The following is a 19,381-nucleotide window of genomic DNA, read 5'->3' as shown; positions in this document are numbered from 1 at the left end:
AAAAAAAAAGTGAAGTTCATGTTATGTTAGGACAGGAGACAAGATGTTTCCATCCCTGAAAGTATGATGCATAGAATCACATAGTAAGTAATCACATACTGTGTAAACATAATAAAAACATGCTTTATCTGTGGCATTGTTCATTAAAATGGCACATTTCTAATGTATTAAAATTAAATACGATCGGGACACTTAATGATATTAGCGATTAGGTAATCCATTCAGCAAGCACTTTTACTTTTAATACTTAAGTATTTTTAAAAGCCAGTACTTTTTTACTTTTACTTAAGTACAAATGCTAATGTGGTAGTTTTACTTTTACTTGAGTACATTTGTGTCTGTGTATTTGTACTTTTACTTAAGTACATTTTTTGAGTACTTTCTCCACCACTGCTCTTCAGTTCCTTTTAATGAAGTATTAGCTATTTTATTTGTGTTTTTATGGTCTGAAAGTAAACTGGCTTTAGCTATATCACATGGTGACCGAATATGTTGGGATGTTTTAAGATATTTTTTTAAAAGTTAAAAACATTAAAAAATATATATGGTTCCTTCCCTTAAAAGATAAATTTACTTATCTTTGAAAGGAAAAATAAGTCTTTATTTATTATTTCTAATATATAATAAATAAATATATGTTAGAATTACTATGGGTAAATGTAATTTTTCTGATAACGATCTGAGAATTATTTTGAAAGTCTAACCGGAAGTTCGACGTTCCCTCTTGACGTACAACGATCAACGTAGCGGATCTACGCGAGAGAGGGGAGCGGTGAGGCTGTCTCCCCCTAAACATGCGCCTTTTCCCCAGGGTGGACGTGCCCAAAGCGACCCGGGATGGAGCTCTTCCTGCCGCCTAAACCTTCGCTGTAGTTCGGCTGCAGAGAGACACCCGGGGCGTGAAGACAAACATAGATATCTGCCCTCTTTATTTATTCAGGAGAGAAGATGGCGGAGTTCTCTCCCGTCCTGCCGATGCGGGATGGAGGAGGAGGTCGACTTGCCCAGCCCATCTTCCCGCGGTCCAGGTCGGGTTCCGAGTCCGAGAGCGAACTGTCCCAGAGCCTGGCCCGGACCAAGATCCGTTCGTACGGAAGTACAGCCAGCGTCACTGCATCCCTGGGGGAGAAATACATAGAGCATCGGGTTACAGACAGTGATACTCTGCAGGGGATTGCTCTCAAATACGGTGTGACGGTAAGGCTGCTGCCCTGCTGCGTTCATGTTGATCACAGTAACTAAACATGACGGTAATTATAACCGCCTGACACATAAGCAGCAACCAGCCACAGCATCACTTTGAAATAATTACGCCTGAGCTCTTCTATCTTGTGTGTGTGTCTATTCACCAAATTCACCAATTTAAAGTCATCAGTGCACAACAGCATGAGCTCAGAAAAGTAGTACGTGAAGCCCCTCTGCACTCAGGTTGGCAGCTGTGGTTAGGTGCATTTTTTAGCACTTTTTCCCACAGGAAGTTCTACCACGGTTGTAATTTCCCCTCAGTTGGTGTGAACGCGATCTTAGTTCTCGATTTTACACTTAGTTTTGTGTTTGTGCCAGCTCTTAGCTGACCTGCAGAGAGAGATGTTCACATTCAGAACAAACAAGGCAGATCATTTTTTCTTCTTTCCCTTTAAATCTGCATTTGAAGGGACAATTTCATTTTTAGTTCCAGGGATTGGAACTCCTATTCTCATTTGTGCAAATTTAGTTTTATTCAACAATTCAATCCAGTTGTGTATACAACAAAGCAAATATCTCTAACTCAGAAAGAAGTTAGTCAAAGACTGAAGAAAAGTTTGGGTGTTCTGTTTTGATGCATTCAGGGGAAAACTTACATTGTAGTTTCCTAACCCAATAATCAAGGAAATATTGCCTGATTCAGTTCACCAGATGCTGTTTTAAGCATCACTATTAAAAACCTGAACCCAAACATTGCGTTTTTTAATTTTATTAAAATATTTCTTTTCAATTTCACCCTCATATTACAGATGGAGCAAATCAAACGAGCCAACAAGCTGTTCAGCAACGACTGCATCTTCTTGAGGAACAGCCTCAACATCCCCGTGGTGTCAGAGAAGCGCTCCATTTTTAACGGACTGTCTCTGGAGTCTCCTGACGGTGACGGGGAGACGGCAAACCAGGATGCACACGTACCCCACGTTATGACGCAGGACATCGAGGGACCCTCGCCCTCCTCGTCGCCGCCTCCCGAGAACTCCAACGCCCCCCAGCCTCAGCCTCAGCCCGAGGAGCTGTCAGCCAAAGACTTCTTGCACAGACTGGACTTGCAAATCAAACAGTCAAAGCAGGCTGCACAGAGGCTGAAGGAAGAGGAAGTAAGGTGAGTCGCCCTCGTTCCCTCACGGTGCAGCAGCTGCTTTGATGTGAGTCGTCGCAGTTTCAGGCCTCACTGTGTAGGAGCTCCGGGTTCTGTTTTACAGCGAATCACGTCCTCTCTAACCGTCCAAATCTGACCCGTTCACATCAGATTGTTTGTCGAAGGTGTTACTGTTGACTGAGTATTGCTTCGTGAAACACTAATTGCGACAAACCAGTTCTTCTTGGTGTGATAAAGGCTGGCAAATGTTCAAGTACTGCAGGCAAAGCCAGTGTTGGTGGAAACCCTCCTGTTTTGGCACCATCCCTGTAGGAGCCTTGTTCTGGTCCGATGAGCCGACATGGAGCTGTTACTTGGGGAACTTGTTGGCTCAGTAGAAAATGTGTTGTTTCTACAACAGAACAGAAAACTTTTATCAGCTGCCCAAGAAAAGTTAAAATCCACAAATACTTCACACAAACGCTAATAACATTAATACGCACAGTGGGAAATGTCTTGGCTTTCTTATCTCAGCCAATCAGCACCAAGAAACACGAATGGCGCTTCTGGATTGGCGACTTTGCAAATGACGGCAATGCATATCAGCGCTCAGGTTGTTCAGCTTCCTGTAGAAGCTGAATTTTTGCTTCAAATATTTTAGATATACTACACAAAAAAATGAGCTAATAATATGTAGATTTTCTGCAAGTAATTTGGAGTCAGGTTCCAGAAAAAATAAAATAAAACCTGCCGATATTGAAATCCACTATATATGAGAACAGTTTTTTTCTGTCAAAGAATGAAAAAAAATTCTTAAAAGTAAATATTAGATGATTAGATTAAAAGTTCATTTATTTATTTATTTTTTTTAAGAATACACAGTTTTTCTGTTTTTCGCAGTATCTGAGAACCAGGACTTCCTGTTAATGCAGCACAGAAACATAAAGTAAAAGTAATTAAGTAAGTGGTTAACAAACTACAGCTTTAGTATTTCAAAAGCTTCCCATCGGGTCCAAAAGAAAGTTGATTTTGCAGAATAGTCTGTCATGAAGGAAGTAGCAGCTATCACTGCTATTCCTCCCCGAGTTAATCTGAGGTTTATGTTTTATTTTATTAAAACAGCAAAGTTAAACAGGGATGCAGTCTGCGCGTGTTTGCCCTGGGATTGGTGTGGAAACAACGACGCACGCCTCTGTTTGCCTAACCACACAGAGGCTAAAAGCTCATTTACTCGTTAGACAGCAAAACCCGAAGCAACAACCTGAACGCCGGGGTCAGAAACAGCGCTGCTGTTTTAGAGGAGGCGCTACGTTCCGACGATAATAGGAAACTGAACCGCTTTGAGTGAGGCTGAAGTGGAAATAAAGTATGCAGCGTGACTCAGTCCACTATGAAGCTGACATGAACGAGTGCAGCTTTGCAGCTGAGCGGCCCTCTCTGTCTCAACACGCAGGGCGAGGAGAACACGCCGAGGCTAAATCTCCTGCTAAGTACCTGACAGTTGCATAACAAGGCATCTGGCTGCTGCAGCACACAGAGCCTTATGTGTTGGCCTTCCTTTTTCTGATGACATTTTACTTTTCTTACGCGCTGACTGGAACTTCTGGCAATTGCACACTAAGCTCAGATAAGAGTCTGAACTGCAGTTTCTAGCAGGGATTATCTTAACGGACACGCAACTCTTTGGGCCGTGGCCATTGGTGTTTCTGAGGAAAGATTGTGATGAAGACGCAGAACACAAACCAGCTCCCCTGCAAAAGTATTCATGCTCTTTGAACTTTTCAGACTATCACATTACAAACACAGACTTTAATATGTTTCACGTGTTACAGCAACACAATGTAGTTCATGTGTCAGAATTTGAAGGGAAATCTTTCTGTCAACTCTGGGAATCAAGAGCAAAACCGGCCATGTGATCAAACATGGCTGGTGGCAAACTGCTAAAGGGTTTTCTTAAAGTTGCGATATGTAAGTTTTATAAATAATTGTTTTGTATTTGTTAAAACTCTCTATGTTGTGACTGTTTAGCATGAGATGGATAATCTTGTGGAAGAAAATGAGCTCCTCTGCATCCTTCTGCCTGGGTCTCGGTCAGAAACAGCCAATCAGTGCCAGGAGGAGGGTCTTCGCACTGTCAGTCACCCTTGTGTATGTGCTGCTCACACCCTCTCCTTTGATTATCTGTCTCATGTTATACTGTCGCAGCATAGTGACAGTTTGAACGAATATGTAGCAGAAAAAAAAACATTGTTCATAAAGGTTATATACTTCAGCTTTGAGGCTTTCTTTCTTTCAGCTGTCGTTTTCAACTTGCCATACATGACATACATGCATATTTTGAAAGGGCTCTTTCATAAGTGGTAATTTGCCTATTATTCAAACACTCGCACTGACTTCAAACTAAAGAAAGAAAGACATGAGTTCACGATGTTGTGTTGTGCTTAAACCTCTGATTACATCTGTAAACATGTTGCCTGTCTGTCTGTCTGTTTTCAGGAGCAACGAGGAGGACGACACGGCCCCCAAAACGTCATACCACGAGCTTTAAAGGACGCGACCATAAACACAACCTCATCTGTTTCAGTTTACCTTGCTGAACAAGTGTCATGTTTGCCTTCTTATTTATGAAACTGTAATTATTTGTTTTATTAATTCTCTTTCTTTCTTTCTTTCTTCTTTTCCTTTTTTTTTTTACTGTTTTGTCTGCTTTCTGAGCGTATTCACGCGAAGCTGCTGTACAGAGCACACCAGCCGCATTCGTCCTCACAGGGAGACATGACGCACTGAGATTAGGCACCATAAAAGCCCCCCGACGTTTTAAAAAATAAAAATGTTCTCAGAAGAAACCAATCATTGGAAAGCTAAAGCTTTTCTCATCAGTGTTTTCTCCCCGCGTGAGCAAAATCCTGCTAAAGTGAGGTGATGGATGGACTCGAGCCTTTTGAACACATTTGCCTCATCAAAGTCTTTGTTTTGTGTTGGAAAAAGAGTGCAGAGAGAGTTCTATTTTTGAAGTGTGAATGCATTATTTATGTGTGTGGACAACATGTCTGTAACAGCTGTTTTATTGTGCTTTTAAACTTCTTTGGTTGTATTTGCGGAAATAAATATGTATTTAAGCCATACCACGACATGTCAAGTGTGGTTTTTTTTTTTTTTTTTCTTTCCTTTTTATCTCGAGGTGCAGATGGATTTTACGTTTGGTTTAGGCCTCCACAAAAACTTGGATTTACACAAGACAGGTCGGGAAACGCATAATTTGCTTACAGTCACAGTTTAAAGGTTATATTTGTTGTTTGTTTTGAAGCCTGTAGCAATAACCATGATACATTATGATACAAAAATGCGATGTGTATAATAATGAGCTATTCTATAACTTTAAAGGATTCTATTAAAGGCTCAAAATATACTGCTCAAAAAAATAAAGGGAACACTTCAGTGTTCACTTAAATGTTAAAGTGTTCCCTTTTTTTTTTGAGCAGTGTATATATATATATATATATATATATATTTTATTTTTTTATAATTTTCTTTCATCAGGTCATCAGGTACTTCCTAGTCAAGCATAATGCAGACCACATATAAAGAAAAGGCAATGTTTTATTTGCTTTTACAACTTTAGGAAAAAAATCCACAAATATTTACATTTAAAAATACTTCTATCATCTGTCTCTACATTGATGGAGACGTAAAACACATAGTAGAGACATGCAGAGAGAATTACTGACTGCGACACCGCCCCCTAGCGGGCTCCAGGTGGTTTACAGCAGAACAGGAAAAAGAAAAGGTAGCAACAAGGCGCAGAGACATCATAACGTCACAAACATAATTATGGTAAAATAAAAAGCAAGAATACATAAAGTCTCACATATGCGCTGGAAAATAAGATAAGTATGGCTGACTAAGACAGGTTTACACATTAGTATAATTTGATATCTGTGGATTTATTGTTGCAATGCGATTCTAACATTCACAGACTTCACTGTGCGATGTGACAAAGTATTCAGGTTCCTCATTAAAGGATTTTAGCTAGCTGTCTTCCATTTTCCTCAATTCAGTTGAGACTAAATTTAAATTTTGGTTCATTTTTGGAACATCTGGGAAACTGGGTTTTGATTATACTGTCGGTAATTTATCATACAATTTAAAATAATTTGAGAGAGTGTGTGTTCTTGTAGGAGATCTTAGTGACGGACTTGGGACGGATTATCTTGTCACAGGCTGCTGTAGATCCTCTTTATGGTGTCTCCTTCGTCTTTGGCGATGATTCCTTTCTCGATATACGAGTCGACTTGCTGGTCCATGAAATCCTTCAGCTTGGACAGGTCATAATCTGGAGGGACGAGAAGCAGCACACGGGGGCGGCTTATAATCTGACGTTCACAGCAGGCTCATTAAGGATGGTAGGGGGAACACTTGAGATGCCACACCCAAACAAGGTCTAAGGAGGATTAGGGTCAAAGGATGTTTGTCTGATGCCAGATTTGCAGCCGTCTAATCAGAAGGTCATGCTGCAAGACGATAGATCATTTTATTCGCATTCATGCTAAAATATGATTATTGAGGAAAAATAACATTTAATTTCCTTACATCTATTCAGTGCTGGGAGAAAATCCATAATATGAATCATTATAAACTGCACACAAACACTCAGCTTCCAACATCAGTTCTAAACTGACCTGGTGTCTCAAAGTGTCTAAATGTTGTCGTGTTTCCATTATCGCAGCTATAACTACAATGTGAGCTTTGAAGTCGCAGCTTAATGGCGTGTTTGAACAGACGTTACCCAGGTGACATAATTTAACTCTTGTGAATATTGTTGAAACAGAGCTTAGAAAAGGTTCCTGCAAGCAAAATGCGGCCAAAGGTTGAACTTTCTGACAAACGACACTGCAGGCGGGTTTGGTGTGAAACAAAGATGAATGTAAATAAAAGCACCTTATGCCCACTGTTAAGTATGGTAGAAAATCTGTGATGTTGTGGACTTCAAAATGCCCTGGGAATTCTTGCTGGAGGGCACAAACCGTGAAATACCTGAAAATATTAAAGTGAAACCTTACAAATTGGGTTTCATTGGTTGTTTCAACAAGATATCGACCAAAGCGTGCGGCCAAATCAGCGCAGAAATGATTCTCCAGATGAAAATCAACCTTCTTCAGTCTGCAGACCTGAAGTATATAGAAAATCTATTAGACTCTGGATGATGTGGAGGGATTTTGCAAAGGAAATGTTCAAAGTTCCCTTTTCTGCTCCAACAGCACAAAAGAGTATAAAAGAAAACTGGAACCCTATTTTACCTTATTGGTAAAACATTAACAATACGGGTGCCAACATTTTTTCTAGATAGATGTGGGGATTATATTTCTCAGTGTGAGATTATTCCACTTCAATAAAAAAAAGTACATATGAAATATTTTTGCAGATCTTAATCATGTGCCGCAACATATTTTTAAAATGTATTAAGCCTATACTATAGTATGATTTGTTTTCAGTTTGTTTCAGATGAAATGATCACAATGAGAAAAAAAATTCAGTTTCCCATCCTTTTCTGTTCAACTTCAAAACAAATATATTTTCAGTTTCAAATCTTTAGTTTGAGTAAATTTTTCCATTTCAAATACTTTTTTTTTCAGTTTGAAATTGTTTTTCTTTTGAACAAACTTTATGGCCCCGATGTAGGTCCATAGACTCCAACTAAGCCAGTAGCAGACGGATAGAGAACGACCAAAAGGTCACACACTGCAACCTCCCAGCATTTGCAGTGGGGTGGATCGTTGCAGCGCTTTACGGTTCGAGTCACTTGCGTGGAAAAGATCAAAAGAAAGCGATTAGTCGCCATCACTAGGGCCGTAAAAAGCCAAGTGGCAAAAGCCAGGATGTTTCCGTGTGTGTCCATCTGCTCCTCTGGCTAATCTTTACAGAGTGTAGGCGTACGCACCGGCGTGCGGACGGACTTATATGGACTCATTAACACACACAAATGGGCTGCTGAGATCGTCCTAATGGAGGCTTCTGGTAGAGTAAACACAACGAATGGCTCGGATCCGGCTCTGTTTCTATGACACTGTTTTCAGCCGCGAAGGCTTTGTTCTCTCCTAAAAAAAGAACAAGGACGATGGCTTCAAAGAGGAGTTCAGTGTGCTGCGAAATGAGCCACAAATGGACACCCTGATGCTTCTTTATTTTTGTCCTAAATGGAGCCTGATCATGGGAAAATTGGGTGATTGGACACATTTTGTCCGTGTGCGCCTCTTCTTACACCATTATCTGTATGTCTCGGTTCGCTGGCAAGAAGGTGGGGAGCCCCCAGTTGTCCCGGACAACCGTCGCACACTCCTGAATGTTAATGAAGTGTCCTATCTAGGGCAAGGTTAAAGATGAGCGCCCAACAAAACGTCCCTGCTGATCTGGCCTCCCATGTTCCCTCTCCTCCATCAGCACCGCACTTTCAAGAGTCCCTCGTTTTCTTTTTTCTTGTTGTTGTTGTCGTTTTCATTTCTCCTGTCTTTAGGAAGGAAAGCCAGAATCTGGGTCAAACTTCGTTTTAATCCGTAATCCCTCTATCTTCACCTTCTTATCCTTGTTTTTGAGCTTGGATCAGATGGGCACAAATAAAACAAACGGTGCGGATAAATCTCGCGGAGCCTGAACTTTTGTTTTCTTGTCTGGGATATCACGCCGAGCTCGTCTGCCACGCACAGATCTGAATGGTGAGAACTCATTAGTGATTCATTCCCCTCTGCCTAATTAAGCAGCGCAGGCCATTGATTTTGCAACACGGCGACATCCAACTGTATCCGGCATCGCCGGAGACGCTACGAGAGTTTTTACCGCTCTACAGGCCAAAGCTGAAAGTTTCATAGAACAACACCCTTGCTTTTCAGCTACTGTATGTTTGGTGTTTTAGCGAAGCAGATTCAAGTGTTTTGTCGGCAAGCAAGCAGCTGTTCCTGGAGCAATTAGGATGGCATGATTAGGGATGATCCATATTGATGAGATCTGGAGCGAAGCATTTATTTTAATATGCCACGCTCCTTTAAAATGCAAATAGGGGATAACAAGGGTCGCCGGTTTTCCTTCGCCCCAGACATGGCAGTTTATGAAGAATGAAGAAGCGGTGATTTGGAAATAAGGGTCTTTTTCTGCGTGTTACAACAGCAAACTCGTGTAACCTCCAGCCATATTCAGCAAGATGAAGGAATCAGGACTAAGATTGCATCATCAACTTTGCTGTAATGAAAAAACGCCTCACCATTTTTGCCTTCTTCTTTGTTGTGCTTCTTCAGCCACTCGATGTTCTTCCTTATGGCCTCCAGGTAGGTCTCCGATTTGCCCGGCTGATCTGGGGTTTCAAAGAAACGGAGAACAAAGGTGAGACATTTCCCTCACTGAAGCGCTATTATTCCTGAAAGACATTTTCTTGTTTGCCAAGACTGAAACTTGCAAAGACCTTAATTTTACCAGCTAGTAAAACAGCCAAGCAGTAGATTTATAAATTATTCATAACATGAAAAATGTAACCCTCATGCTTTCTTATTTTTTTTTTTCACAGAAAACACAACGGCTGCAAGGACGGCATCAAAAAGCAAGCCTCCCCAGATGAATGTAATATATACAGTTATACTCTTAATTTAGTCACAGATCAAATGTGCATTAATATAGATGTTTTCTCTTTTTCTTTTTTGATAAAACTTAAATAGGCCAAGTCACTGCAGACTTTAAAACCAGCCAATCAGTTTTCCATTTAGTAATTGATGAATCTGACAACCCCAGTCTGCGTTTTGTTTTGTTCTCTGTTTATCTGTACCTGTCTGGGTGGAAATGTGGATTATATTGACGTGCCGTGTGCACAGTCTGCCAGGACACACACTAGACGAGGCTGTGACAAGCTTTTCCGGTGCCTGTTATTGGACTGGCCTAGTTCAGAGACGAGCAGGGGCTTAATTATGATTGGCCTGAACTGCGGAGCGTTGTTTATTTCCCAGGAGCTCCGCTGTGAAAAACAAAATGTCTGAACTGGTTTCCATTGCACTGAAACCAATTTTGTGGTAGACTGAGTAGGATCATTTACTTAATTGAAGTGAAGTGGTGAGGATTTGTTGTGTTTTTGTTGTTGTTGTTGGAAAATTTAATATTTATTTGAGAGATGAGAAGGTACAAAACAAATAAAAAAACACAATAAAATTGTGATTTGAGCAAAAATAAAAATAAAAGAAAACAATAACAAAAAACACAAAGAATGAGTCACGCTAATGACGAGGACGGACATCGTCATTCATGAAATAAAGAAAAATGTTGAAACTGTGAAAGAGTTTGTCTACGTAGAACAAAACGCTACGCGTGTGTCTGGCGGTCGTCAGGGTTTCCCTGTGGACTGACTGGTCTCAGTTGACGGCTGCTCCTCTTTGGTCGAGTCCTTCAGGTTCTCGTACTCCTTCTGCATCTTGGCCGTCTCGGATTTAGTGTTGTCGTCTTCGTCAAAGTTTTTCCCTAAAAACAGAACAAAAACACAAATATGGTTCAAATTCTTGGCGGAAACACTTGGTGGCTGTTCAGTAAATTGGACATCTGTAATTTGATTCTTTTTTTTTAATCTGATTTGCAAGAAGCTAGTTGCGTCTGTGCTTCAACAGCCTTTCAAATAACGCCCCCCCGAAGTGTTTCCTTCATGTTCTTGGATTCATTCTTCTTTTGCATTTAAAGGTTTTAATTGTTGCATAAAAGCAGGTTTAATTGCTTAGCTATTTTCTTTTTACTTCAAGGGCCTGTGCTCAAGTCCTTGAGCAAATATACTTAAAGATTGGATTATTCAAAAACTTTCAGATTGATATTCTGCAATAAAATGATCTATTCTAAGCTTAACATTTCAATCAAAGGTGTAACTACACATGGAAGGCAAAGTATAAAAAAACAGGTGAAACGTAAAACAACTTTACTTTATTGCAGGTTACTTATGAGCCATTTCGAAAGTGTTTAGCCAAAGAAATGATCTAACTATGTAGATTATTTCTACGTAATTCTTTTCTGACCAAAGAAAAGGACAATTCGCCATTTTTTTTCCAAACAATTGTAATTTTTTAAATATATATCAAGTCTGGGCCAATTTACTTAACTACAAGTAAATTAGGATAAAGTTATAAAGGTCTTTTTATGCACCTTTTCTTGAATTCTCTTAGTTTTTAGCAACAAAAACTGGTTATTTTCAAACTTCCAGTCCAGCCACTGTCTTTATCACACAGCCTAAAAGATATCACTTTGAAGAATGCTTGAAGCATTCAAGAGAAAAAAACGTTACCGGTGAGACCCGAAATGTCCGGGACCACGAGGGACTTTCCGAGCTTGTTCTTTGTCTGCATGGCAATCATAGCGTCCAGGTTCTCTGCAGGTGGACAGAAGAGAACAAACATTTACTTTCAGAACTCGTTGGTCCAGTGCGGTCGGTCGGTTCTCTCTGCGGACGATGAATGGACGCCCGTTGACCGTTTCGGTGTCTCACGATGTTCCTGAGTGACTCAGAGGGTTATCATGAGAGAAAGCCTCGCTCTCATTAACGAATACGAGGCTCTGGAGCATGACGACAGTCATAAACATAACATTGTGTTTCCTTTTTTTCCCTCCTCCATTCTCATTTCCAGTGGCTTAATTAGCAATCTCAACCAGAGTAAAAAAAAAAGAAAAAGCCTTTATGGGAATAATTTATGTGTGGTTTAATTATCTGTATGTGTGCTGGACCTGTGTAACATCACCAAATGCTGCTGTTTGTTTGCTAAATGTTTACATTTCTGCATGAATTCATCACATAATCCTCAGGTCGTGTTGTACGTGTTACGGGGGGGGGGGGATATAATGTGTTTGCAGAGAGATTATGAAACGAGGAGACACAAACACAGATCATATGGCTGGACAGGACAGGAGGAGGGAAACATTACACCTAAAGATAAAGGAAGCAGATGTTCTGGGGATAAATGCAGCTAAAATCACATCGTCTGTGTTGATTTCCCATCAGTCTTCTAATTCATCATTTAAAAGCTTTGCATAAATAGTTAACAGACAGATTAAAGCACTTTGTGCTTTAAATAGCGCCGAGAACCTTTGCGGTGTTTATTGATTTCCTCTTGACGTGAGCAGAAATATCTGCTGGTTAGAAACTGTTTGTCTAATGTTACCACCTGAGCTGCTTTAATTAATATTATAAGCTTGGAGGACAAAATACAGATGACAGCAGAGGCATAGTTTGGTTTTTCTGATCGGGTCCACAACTGTGAGGAATCTTTTTATTTCACAGATCAAACAGGGGGTATGACAAGGCTCGGCGTTGAAATGTTTTCCGATTTCCTCTCTTGTGTTTTGTAATCCTTACTATCTAATCAGCCCACTTTCCTCTGCTCTTTCTATGTACACCGTCCACCTCCTCACACCTGGAGACACACACAAGCACAGAAAAAGCCCCTCTTTTTTTTCCTCCCTTCCCGTGCTTCCTACCTCTGCATCTCGCTCACTCTCTGGCTGCATCTTAAAGCAAGCAAGCATCACCCGCTGCCAGATTAGAGATGATTGGCAGCTCTGAGTACTCAGTGGTGAACCTGCTGTGACTCACTGGAACATCACAACCAGTTCAGAGGAGGAAGAGAGAGAGAGGAGGAAGGGTGTGTGCATGTCGCTAGGAGATGCAGGAAATCCATTTCTGTGTCTTGCTATATAACCTGGACTAGGAGAATGCTGGGGGCCGGTTACCACGGAGACTCGCATCTTTTTTAATGGTATATTACGCTCGGTGGCGGTGTGTAGCAGCTAGCGCAGCAGCAGTTTGAGACAGTAATGGCCATCTGTTGGGAACGGTCATCTGAAGGAGAATTGAATAATCCGTCTAAAGGCTAAACGCAGCGGGTCAAACCTTAGTGGACAACAAATTTGGAGCTTAATTTGTTTTTATCTCATTCATGTCAACAGTAGAAGTGAAGAGGAAACATGGCTGCCAAGTTATTTACGTTTTAAATTTAAAAAAAGAGAAAAAACCAATATAAACTATTAGATATCATTGTATTTATGGATGAAATTAAAAAACAAAATGAAATGAATGAAATAAATTCCATTAAAATCAATTCATTAAATTAAAAATTGTAAGAATTTCTAGATATATATTGAACCTCACTTTTTATTTTCTCCTAAATATTGTGAGATGAAATTAATATAATTTAAGGCAGGAAATGAGTAAATTATTTAATCAAAACTTCTCTATTTTTTAACTAATCTCAAGTTTAAATTTCTCTTTTCGACTGGTTGCTGATTTGAACTGAGGGAAGGATTACGTCACGGAGAGAGGACCGGATGGGTTCGGGATTTCCCGAGGCGGACATAGAGATGACGGCTGTGCTGTCTGTGAAAGGTGGCTGACCTTTCCACCGGCTACTGATGCTCACAACGTAACCAGTCTGATCATACTGGAAGTCCCCTGACATTTATTATCTGCCCTCACTGGCTTTACGCTCGACTGCTTTAGACCAACAGCACACAGGAAAAAAACACCAAAACAGACATGAATAAAATGGATGCACACTGGATGGATTAAAGTCTAAATCTGAAATCCTTCATCATGCTGTAAGCCCCATGTCAAAAAAGCAACAAAGATGTCACATCATTACATACATATACCTTTTGTACGTAAAGAGATTTTTCACACAACCCCAAATGTTTGAGTTAATTTTAAAATAACCTGCAAATCAAAAGAGGTGAAAATATTGTATTTTTTCCTTGTTGGCTTCATGATGTGCAAATAGACAATAGGAAACAAATTTGGGACACAACAGCTAAACTGCCTTGTTGTTTTTGGCATGTTGCCCCTGACAGGATGCCGCCCTGGGCTTAATGCCCACATGAAAAACTGCTGAAAGGATTTATTGATGCTTCATAATCAATGTTAAACACAAAGCATCATATTTATGGAAAAGAGGATGGATGGATGATTTTAACTAAGATAAGCTGTAATTATTCTCTTTTCCTGTTATGCACTTTAAAAAGTAGCACAAACAGTCTTGGTGGTGAACAACTTTGAAAATGTCCCACGAGAACTGAGCTCCACATCGACCACAAGAGCAATAAAACCTGTTCAATCAAAGCCTAAAGCATTTACCTGGAATAGTGATTCAGCAACCTGATGAAGTACCTTAAAATTTAAACCTCCAAATTATTGTTAACGTCTTACCGAGATATGAAACTCCCTCCTCTGGAGTGATGGTGCCATACTTCACCATCATCTTCACAAAGTCGATCAGCGTCTTCATGATGGTGATCAGGGTTTCTCTTTCCTGAGCGTCTTGCTCTGGAGAAACAAAGCAGAGAGCCGGTAGAGAATGAGGACGGACGTACGGATGGATGGAAATGGTTCTAAAACGTTTGACCGCTGAATTCTTCGTAACTGGAGTGTCGATAATGAGATCACTGGAGTGCCTGTGTGTGTGTGTGTGTTGTGTGGGTGGTTTTATCATCCACACTTCCTTTTCTGTGTTCAAACAAATGTGGGGGGTGGGGAAGCCCTGACTCATCCTCTTTTGACTAAAATAAAATAATCTTCTGTGAGGAGGATTTGAGTTTTCACCTGAATCGAGGCTTTTGAGCAGCCGGTAGAAGTTTGGGAAGTACTGCAGGTCCTGGAGCCCGTCTTCAGGGTTCACCTCGTTGCCCTCCTCTTTCTCTTTGTCCCAGCTGTTGTCCACGTCTTCCTCCGCATCCCTGTCCACCTCGTCCGCAATCTCGTCATCGTTGTTGGCTACCTCGTCATCGTCTTCTTCATCGTAACGCCGCCTGGGTGTCTCCCATGCGTCCTGAGAGAAAAAAAAACACAAAAAACCCCCCCGCAGGTTTTAGATTCTAGCAGCTGTTACCATGACTATGACATTTTTTGTCTCCCGCCTTACCGTGTCTGAACCCAGGTCGTCCTGCTCTCCCCTAGAGTCCTGGTCCATGTCCTCGATTTCATTATTCTTCGCATTTTTGGTGATGAGATCCTGGAGCGCCTCGGCCACCTGGTATTCCAGAGTATCCGCCTGGTTTTCAGTGATCTACAGGAAAAAAAAACACACAAAAAAACAGACAATAACAGCAAGTTTGTGATGATAGAGCCCAAATTATTGATCGGTGACCTCAGTTCAACGAGGGGGGCAAAGACAAGCTGATCATCGAGTGACAAAAAACTAATTCACAGCTGAATTCGTGGAACAATAAATGCAATTTACACATATCTTCATCTGCTATAGTGACGGTAGAGACTGCGCAGAGGGGGGTGGAGCGAGCCCCCACAGGGGGGAAATGTCAAGCGACCCGCTGGGGCTCAACTCAACACGAGTTTCAGAGGGCGATGCTGAGCTCGGCGCTTACCAGCCCCAGTTTGAGCAGCTTGGAGACGATCCTGTCAAAAACCCCTCTGTCGTCCTCCTCGTATATTTTGTTGGCAATCTTCTGAACGATATCCTCGGCAGTCAGCGGGGTGCCGTCAACCTGCCGGAAGCTTTCTGGGTCATCTGTGAAGAGAGACCATTGCTTTCAGCCCCGTGGAGCAGAATTACTTTCTTTACACACTAAAAAAAAAAAAAAAAAAAGCGTTCCTCATATTCGGCGTGTCACAGCAATCCCGAGCGACAAATGTGCAACTGCGACAGTCTGACACTTGCATAACGGCGCCAGCTGCTTCCCGAGGTCCAAAACTGAGTGAAAAACGAGGAGCAGTGCCAGATTATTTTTGTCCGTGTGTGCAGGTTGAATCATGAGTGATACGGTTCCTTCCATCTATTTTTGGCTCACTTTGATAAGATCTTGACTGCTGAGCTTGCCAAATGTAAGCGCATAGAGCGTAATCTGGAAGAGGGGGAGAAGAAAACAAAGGTTTGTGCCTCTGCTGGGTCCAAATGCAGGAGCAGAGGAAGCGATGATGCTCCGTGGTTTGACTTCCAGTCACCTGACCTCTAAGAGGGCTTCAAAGGTCAGACGGAAGTCAATGTGGGCCCCCTTAAAATGAAGATAGGTGTTGAAGGTGCTCTGAGATAACATGAAGGGCAGACCTAATGTGAGTGTAAACGTAAAGTGATGTGGAAAAAATGTGAATGCCATAAATATAACATTTATTTTATTAGGAAGTATTTGCATATTGATGCCTAATCAGAAAGTCATTCATTTGCACTTAAGAAACAAAAATTAAAATTGGTTGACTCCTTAAGCAAAAAAAAAAAAAAACTAAACATATAACAGAAGCTATACAAAAATGCATATAAACTCTATAGAGAAAAACGTTCCATCTCAACTTAGAGAGATGGAAAGCCAGTTCTGATTGTAAAGGCAGCTAAAAACAAAATGTATGAAAAAAAAAAGTAAGAGAATTCTCCGGTATGTGATTTTAGACATTTTAAGAAAGACTAAATGTCTGGAGTTCTATCATAACTCATTAAAGAAACAAACTAAAACATTTTTCTCATCATTTTATAACACTCACTGTGAATTATCTATGTTGTCACAGTTTATATTAAATATTCATATGTCGAAACATGCTTAAAAACGCGCAAGCGTTAAAAAATGTTTCTGTTTTTTCCTATATGAGCGATGACAGCATCCTGCAAAGTAGTGGAAGACAGAGCATCAAGTTTCACCACATCGGAGTCGAGGAGGAGGAAGAGGATAATCTGTTTCTGCTGGATTCACGTGTCCTCCTGTCTCTGACTGCTTCCTTTCTGCTGCGGCTCAACTCCATTATACCCACGTGTCTCCTCAGTCTACTCTTTTCTTAAAATGTCTGCCTGGTGGCCTGCCAGCAAACGGATAGAGGCAGCAGCCAGCGTTACGGGTCTGTCCTTGATGACGGAGAAGAAAAAGAACAAAACAAAAACCAAGACAAAGGACGCAGACTGGAGACTTGTGTCACTGACAAGTGCGTCATTGTTTTAATGGGAAGGGCTCCCTACTGCGTTATGATGGGTGGAAGGAACAGGAGAATCAGTGCGGAGTGCATGTCCAGCGTGCGTATACCCTGGTACTTGCCGTAATCCATCCCGTGCTTGGTGGAGTCGTAGTCGTCAGCCAGACGTCTGCTCTTCGTCGAATCGGATTCGTCGGGGACGTACTGATGATCACCCTTCTTCACCGGCCCTTCCGGGGCCTCTTTCGATTTCTGGCCGTCGGCCAGAGACTTGAGCATGGTGAAGTCGTCGCCTTGCTCTGGCTCCGCGTCCTTGGAGATCGCGGGTTGTTTGCTCTCTGTCAGGAAGCAGAAGCAAACAACAGTGAATAAGGGCGCAGATGATGGCTCCATTACTGGAAAGGCTGCTGCAACCTGAATCTGCACACCAGGCGGAAACAGAGCCATCGATTGATTGGCAATGAGGTGTCCTCTTACCTGCTGACTGCACCGCAGCCTTCACGCTGTCGGCCTCTGCAATCTGGCCAAGGACAAACAATTGATTGTCACTCAGGATATGAGGTCTGATAATTAATGTTTGTAGGGATAACGGGGGGGGGGGAAGCCAGGCTGTTTGAAAAGTGACCGTAAAACACATTTGGCCGGATATTAAAAGAAGAAAATGAGCTGTGTGGGGTGTATAGACAAAAGGGGACGTCACCAACCTGTTCCTGTAAAGGTCTCTCTTCTGTCAGCTGCCTGTTGTACACAGTTTTATCTGCAACGAAATCACCGCTTTAGGCGTTCAAACTGGTGACCGTAAGCAGAATACATGAGCCGTACAGATGATTTAATTACGAACTTTAATTCACTTGAGACATAATTTAAAGTTGCTTCGGTGAAAATTGACCTTTCAGATTGATGTGATCTGCTGGGTTTCTGCCCTCCTAACTCTCCACCAGAGGCAGAGCTTAATCGGATTATCAAACAAAAGATTAAACTGTGGCGAAAATAGACCACAAGCGGCCTAAAGCGACCGGGCGCATTAAAAACACCAGCAGCCGCCATCGAGTTGCACGGAGCTCAACTCTGCGGGGTTACACGACAAGCTATGTTTAATTTGAATTTAGACAAAAACAGGCAAGGGAAATAAAACAGCAGACCAAACACAATTTATAATTTTTTTTATTATTATTTATACTTCTTTATGCGCTCCATTTAGCGTTTCGTTGTACTTTTGGGAAGTTTTATGCAAATCTTAAAAACGACATGCGCACATTTCTGTCAATCAAATGGTGCCCCAGTTCCCGCGAACTCACCATCCGCTGAGGCTGTAGGTGTGGGGAAGGCAGATGTCTGGCTGACTACATTCAGAACAAGGAGCTGGAGAAGCACGAAAAGGCCAACGCGTTTTGACGCCATCCTCGGAATGATCTACCACGGAGCGCGCAGGAAACCGGTTCCTATCGGCGTGAGTGAGTCTGGTGGGGGAATCTCTTTTCCTGAGGAACAAAAAAAAAAGAAAAAAAGCAAACAAACAAAAGAAGTGCTGAATGCGTGGACAGCTCCAGAACCCGGTGCTGCGTCTTGATGGGGACGAAGCCGCTGTGTCTGCCTATAGACGCACCGGGCGGGTAAAGGCTGGAGAGAAAAAAAAAATGATGTGCGCTGCCGGAGCTGTTGACGCACGGTGGTGCTGAAAGCAGGTCACCTGTCTAATTAAAAGCAGATAAGCAAGGAGGCTGTTCCAGCCCCGTGTGAGCTGCAGCATCACCTGCCAAGGCAGTAATACAGCCCACTACAACAAGACCTGCCCCCTCATCAGAGAGGAAGGGGGAGGAGACGTGGGGGAGACAAAGGAGAAGGAGGGGATGAACACTGCAAGAAGTGCGCGAGTTTCTCTCTCTCTCTCTCTCTCTCTCTCTCTCTCTGTCTCTCTCTCTCTGTCTCTCTCTCTCTGTCTCTCTCTCTCTCTCTCTCTCTCTCTCTCTCTCTGTCTCTCTCTCTCTCTCTCTCTGTCTCTCTCTCTCTCTCTCCAGGCTGCATTATGAATATTATTTTGTTAACCTATTTTCAGATTTAGATCTAAAACGCGAGGCATTGGAATCACTATCCAGAAAAAAATAACAGCAAAAAAAAAAAAAAAAAAAAAAAAAAAAAAAAAAAAAAAAAAAAAA

General features: G+C 41.7%; 2 protein-coding genes across 3 annotated transcripts; one reads left to right on the top strand and one right to left on the bottom strand.

The window, feature by feature from the left end:
• Positions 1 to 726: 726 nt before the first annotated feature.
• On the top strand, positions 727 to 5,448 carry lysmd2 (LysM, putative peptidoglycan-binding, domain containing 2). Its single transcript, XM_008404567.2, has 3 exons — positions 727 to 1,197; positions 1,995 to 2,347; positions 4,820 to 5,448. The coding sequence occupies exons 1-3, from the start codon at positions 949 to 951 to the stop codon at positions 4,869 to 4,871; spliced, it is 654 nt and encodes a 217-aa protein (XP_008402789.1). The 5' UTR covers positions 727 to 948; the 3' UTR covers positions 4,872 to 5,448.
• A 457-nt stretch (positions 5,449 to 5,905) lies between these two features.
• Positions 5,906 to 19,007, bottom strand: scg3 (secretogranin III). Of its 2 annotated transcripts, none has more exons than XM_008404568.2 (12): positions 18,524 to 19,007; positions 17,930 to 17,982; positions 17,703 to 17,745; positions 17,336 to 17,563; positions 15,698 to 15,840; positions 15,238 to 15,381; positions 14,919 to 15,144; positions 14,526 to 14,642; positions 11,619 to 11,702; positions 10,703 to 10,813; positions 9,576 to 9,665; positions 5,906 to 6,656 (listed from the first exon to the last, which is right to left on the bottom strand). In XM_008404568.2, exons 1-12 carry the CDS (start codon positions 18,624 to 18,626, stop codon positions 6,538 to 6,540), a joined length of 1,461 nt encoding a protein of 486 aa, XP_008402790.1. In that variant the 5' UTR covers positions 18,627 to 19,007; the 3' UTR covers positions 5,906 to 6,537. The 2 variants fall into 2 exon arrangements, with proteins under 2 accessions (XP_008402790.1, XP_008402791.1); XM_008404569.2 differs by having other exon boundaries at positions 17,348 to 17,563; positions 18,524 to 19,006.
• Positions 19,008 to 19,381: the final 374 nt, after the last annotated feature.

Source organism: Poecilia reticulata, linkage group LG3, assembly GCF_000633615.1.
Source record: "Poecilia reticulata strain Guanapo linkage group LG3, Guppy_female_1.0+MT, whole genome shotgun sequence".
Lineage (NCBI taxonomy): Eukaryota > Metazoa > Chordata > Actinopteri > Cyprinodontiformes > Poeciliidae > Poecilia > Poecilia reticulata.
This window is presented reverse-complemented; position numbering and strand designations above follow the sequence as displayed.

Coding starts and splice junctions, on each gene's coding strand:
- lysmd2 (XM_008404567.2), top strand. CDS start 949: ATGGCGGAGTTCTCTCCCGTCCTGCCGATGCGGGATGGAGGAGGAGGT. Junction 1,198..1,994: donor CTCTCAAATACGGTGTGACG/GTAAGGCTGCTG, acceptor CTCATATTACAG/ATGGAGCAAATCAAACGAGC. Junction 2,348..4,819: donor CTGAAGGAAGAGGAAGTAAG/GTGAGTCGCCCT, acceptor GTCTGTTTTCAG/GAGCAACGAGGAGGACGACA.
- scg3 (XM_008404568.2), bottom strand. CDS start 18,626: ATGGCGTCAAAACGCGTTGGCCTTTTCGTGCTTCTCCAGCTCCTTGTT. Junction 10,814..11,618: donor GGACATTTCGGGTCTCACCG/GTAACGTTTTTT, acceptor TTCTGTTTTTAG/GGAAAAACTTTGACGAAGAC. Junction 9,666..10,702: donor GCAGCCGTCAACTGAGACCA/GTCAGTCCACAG, acceptor TTGAAACCCCAG/ATCAGCCGGGCAAATCGGAG.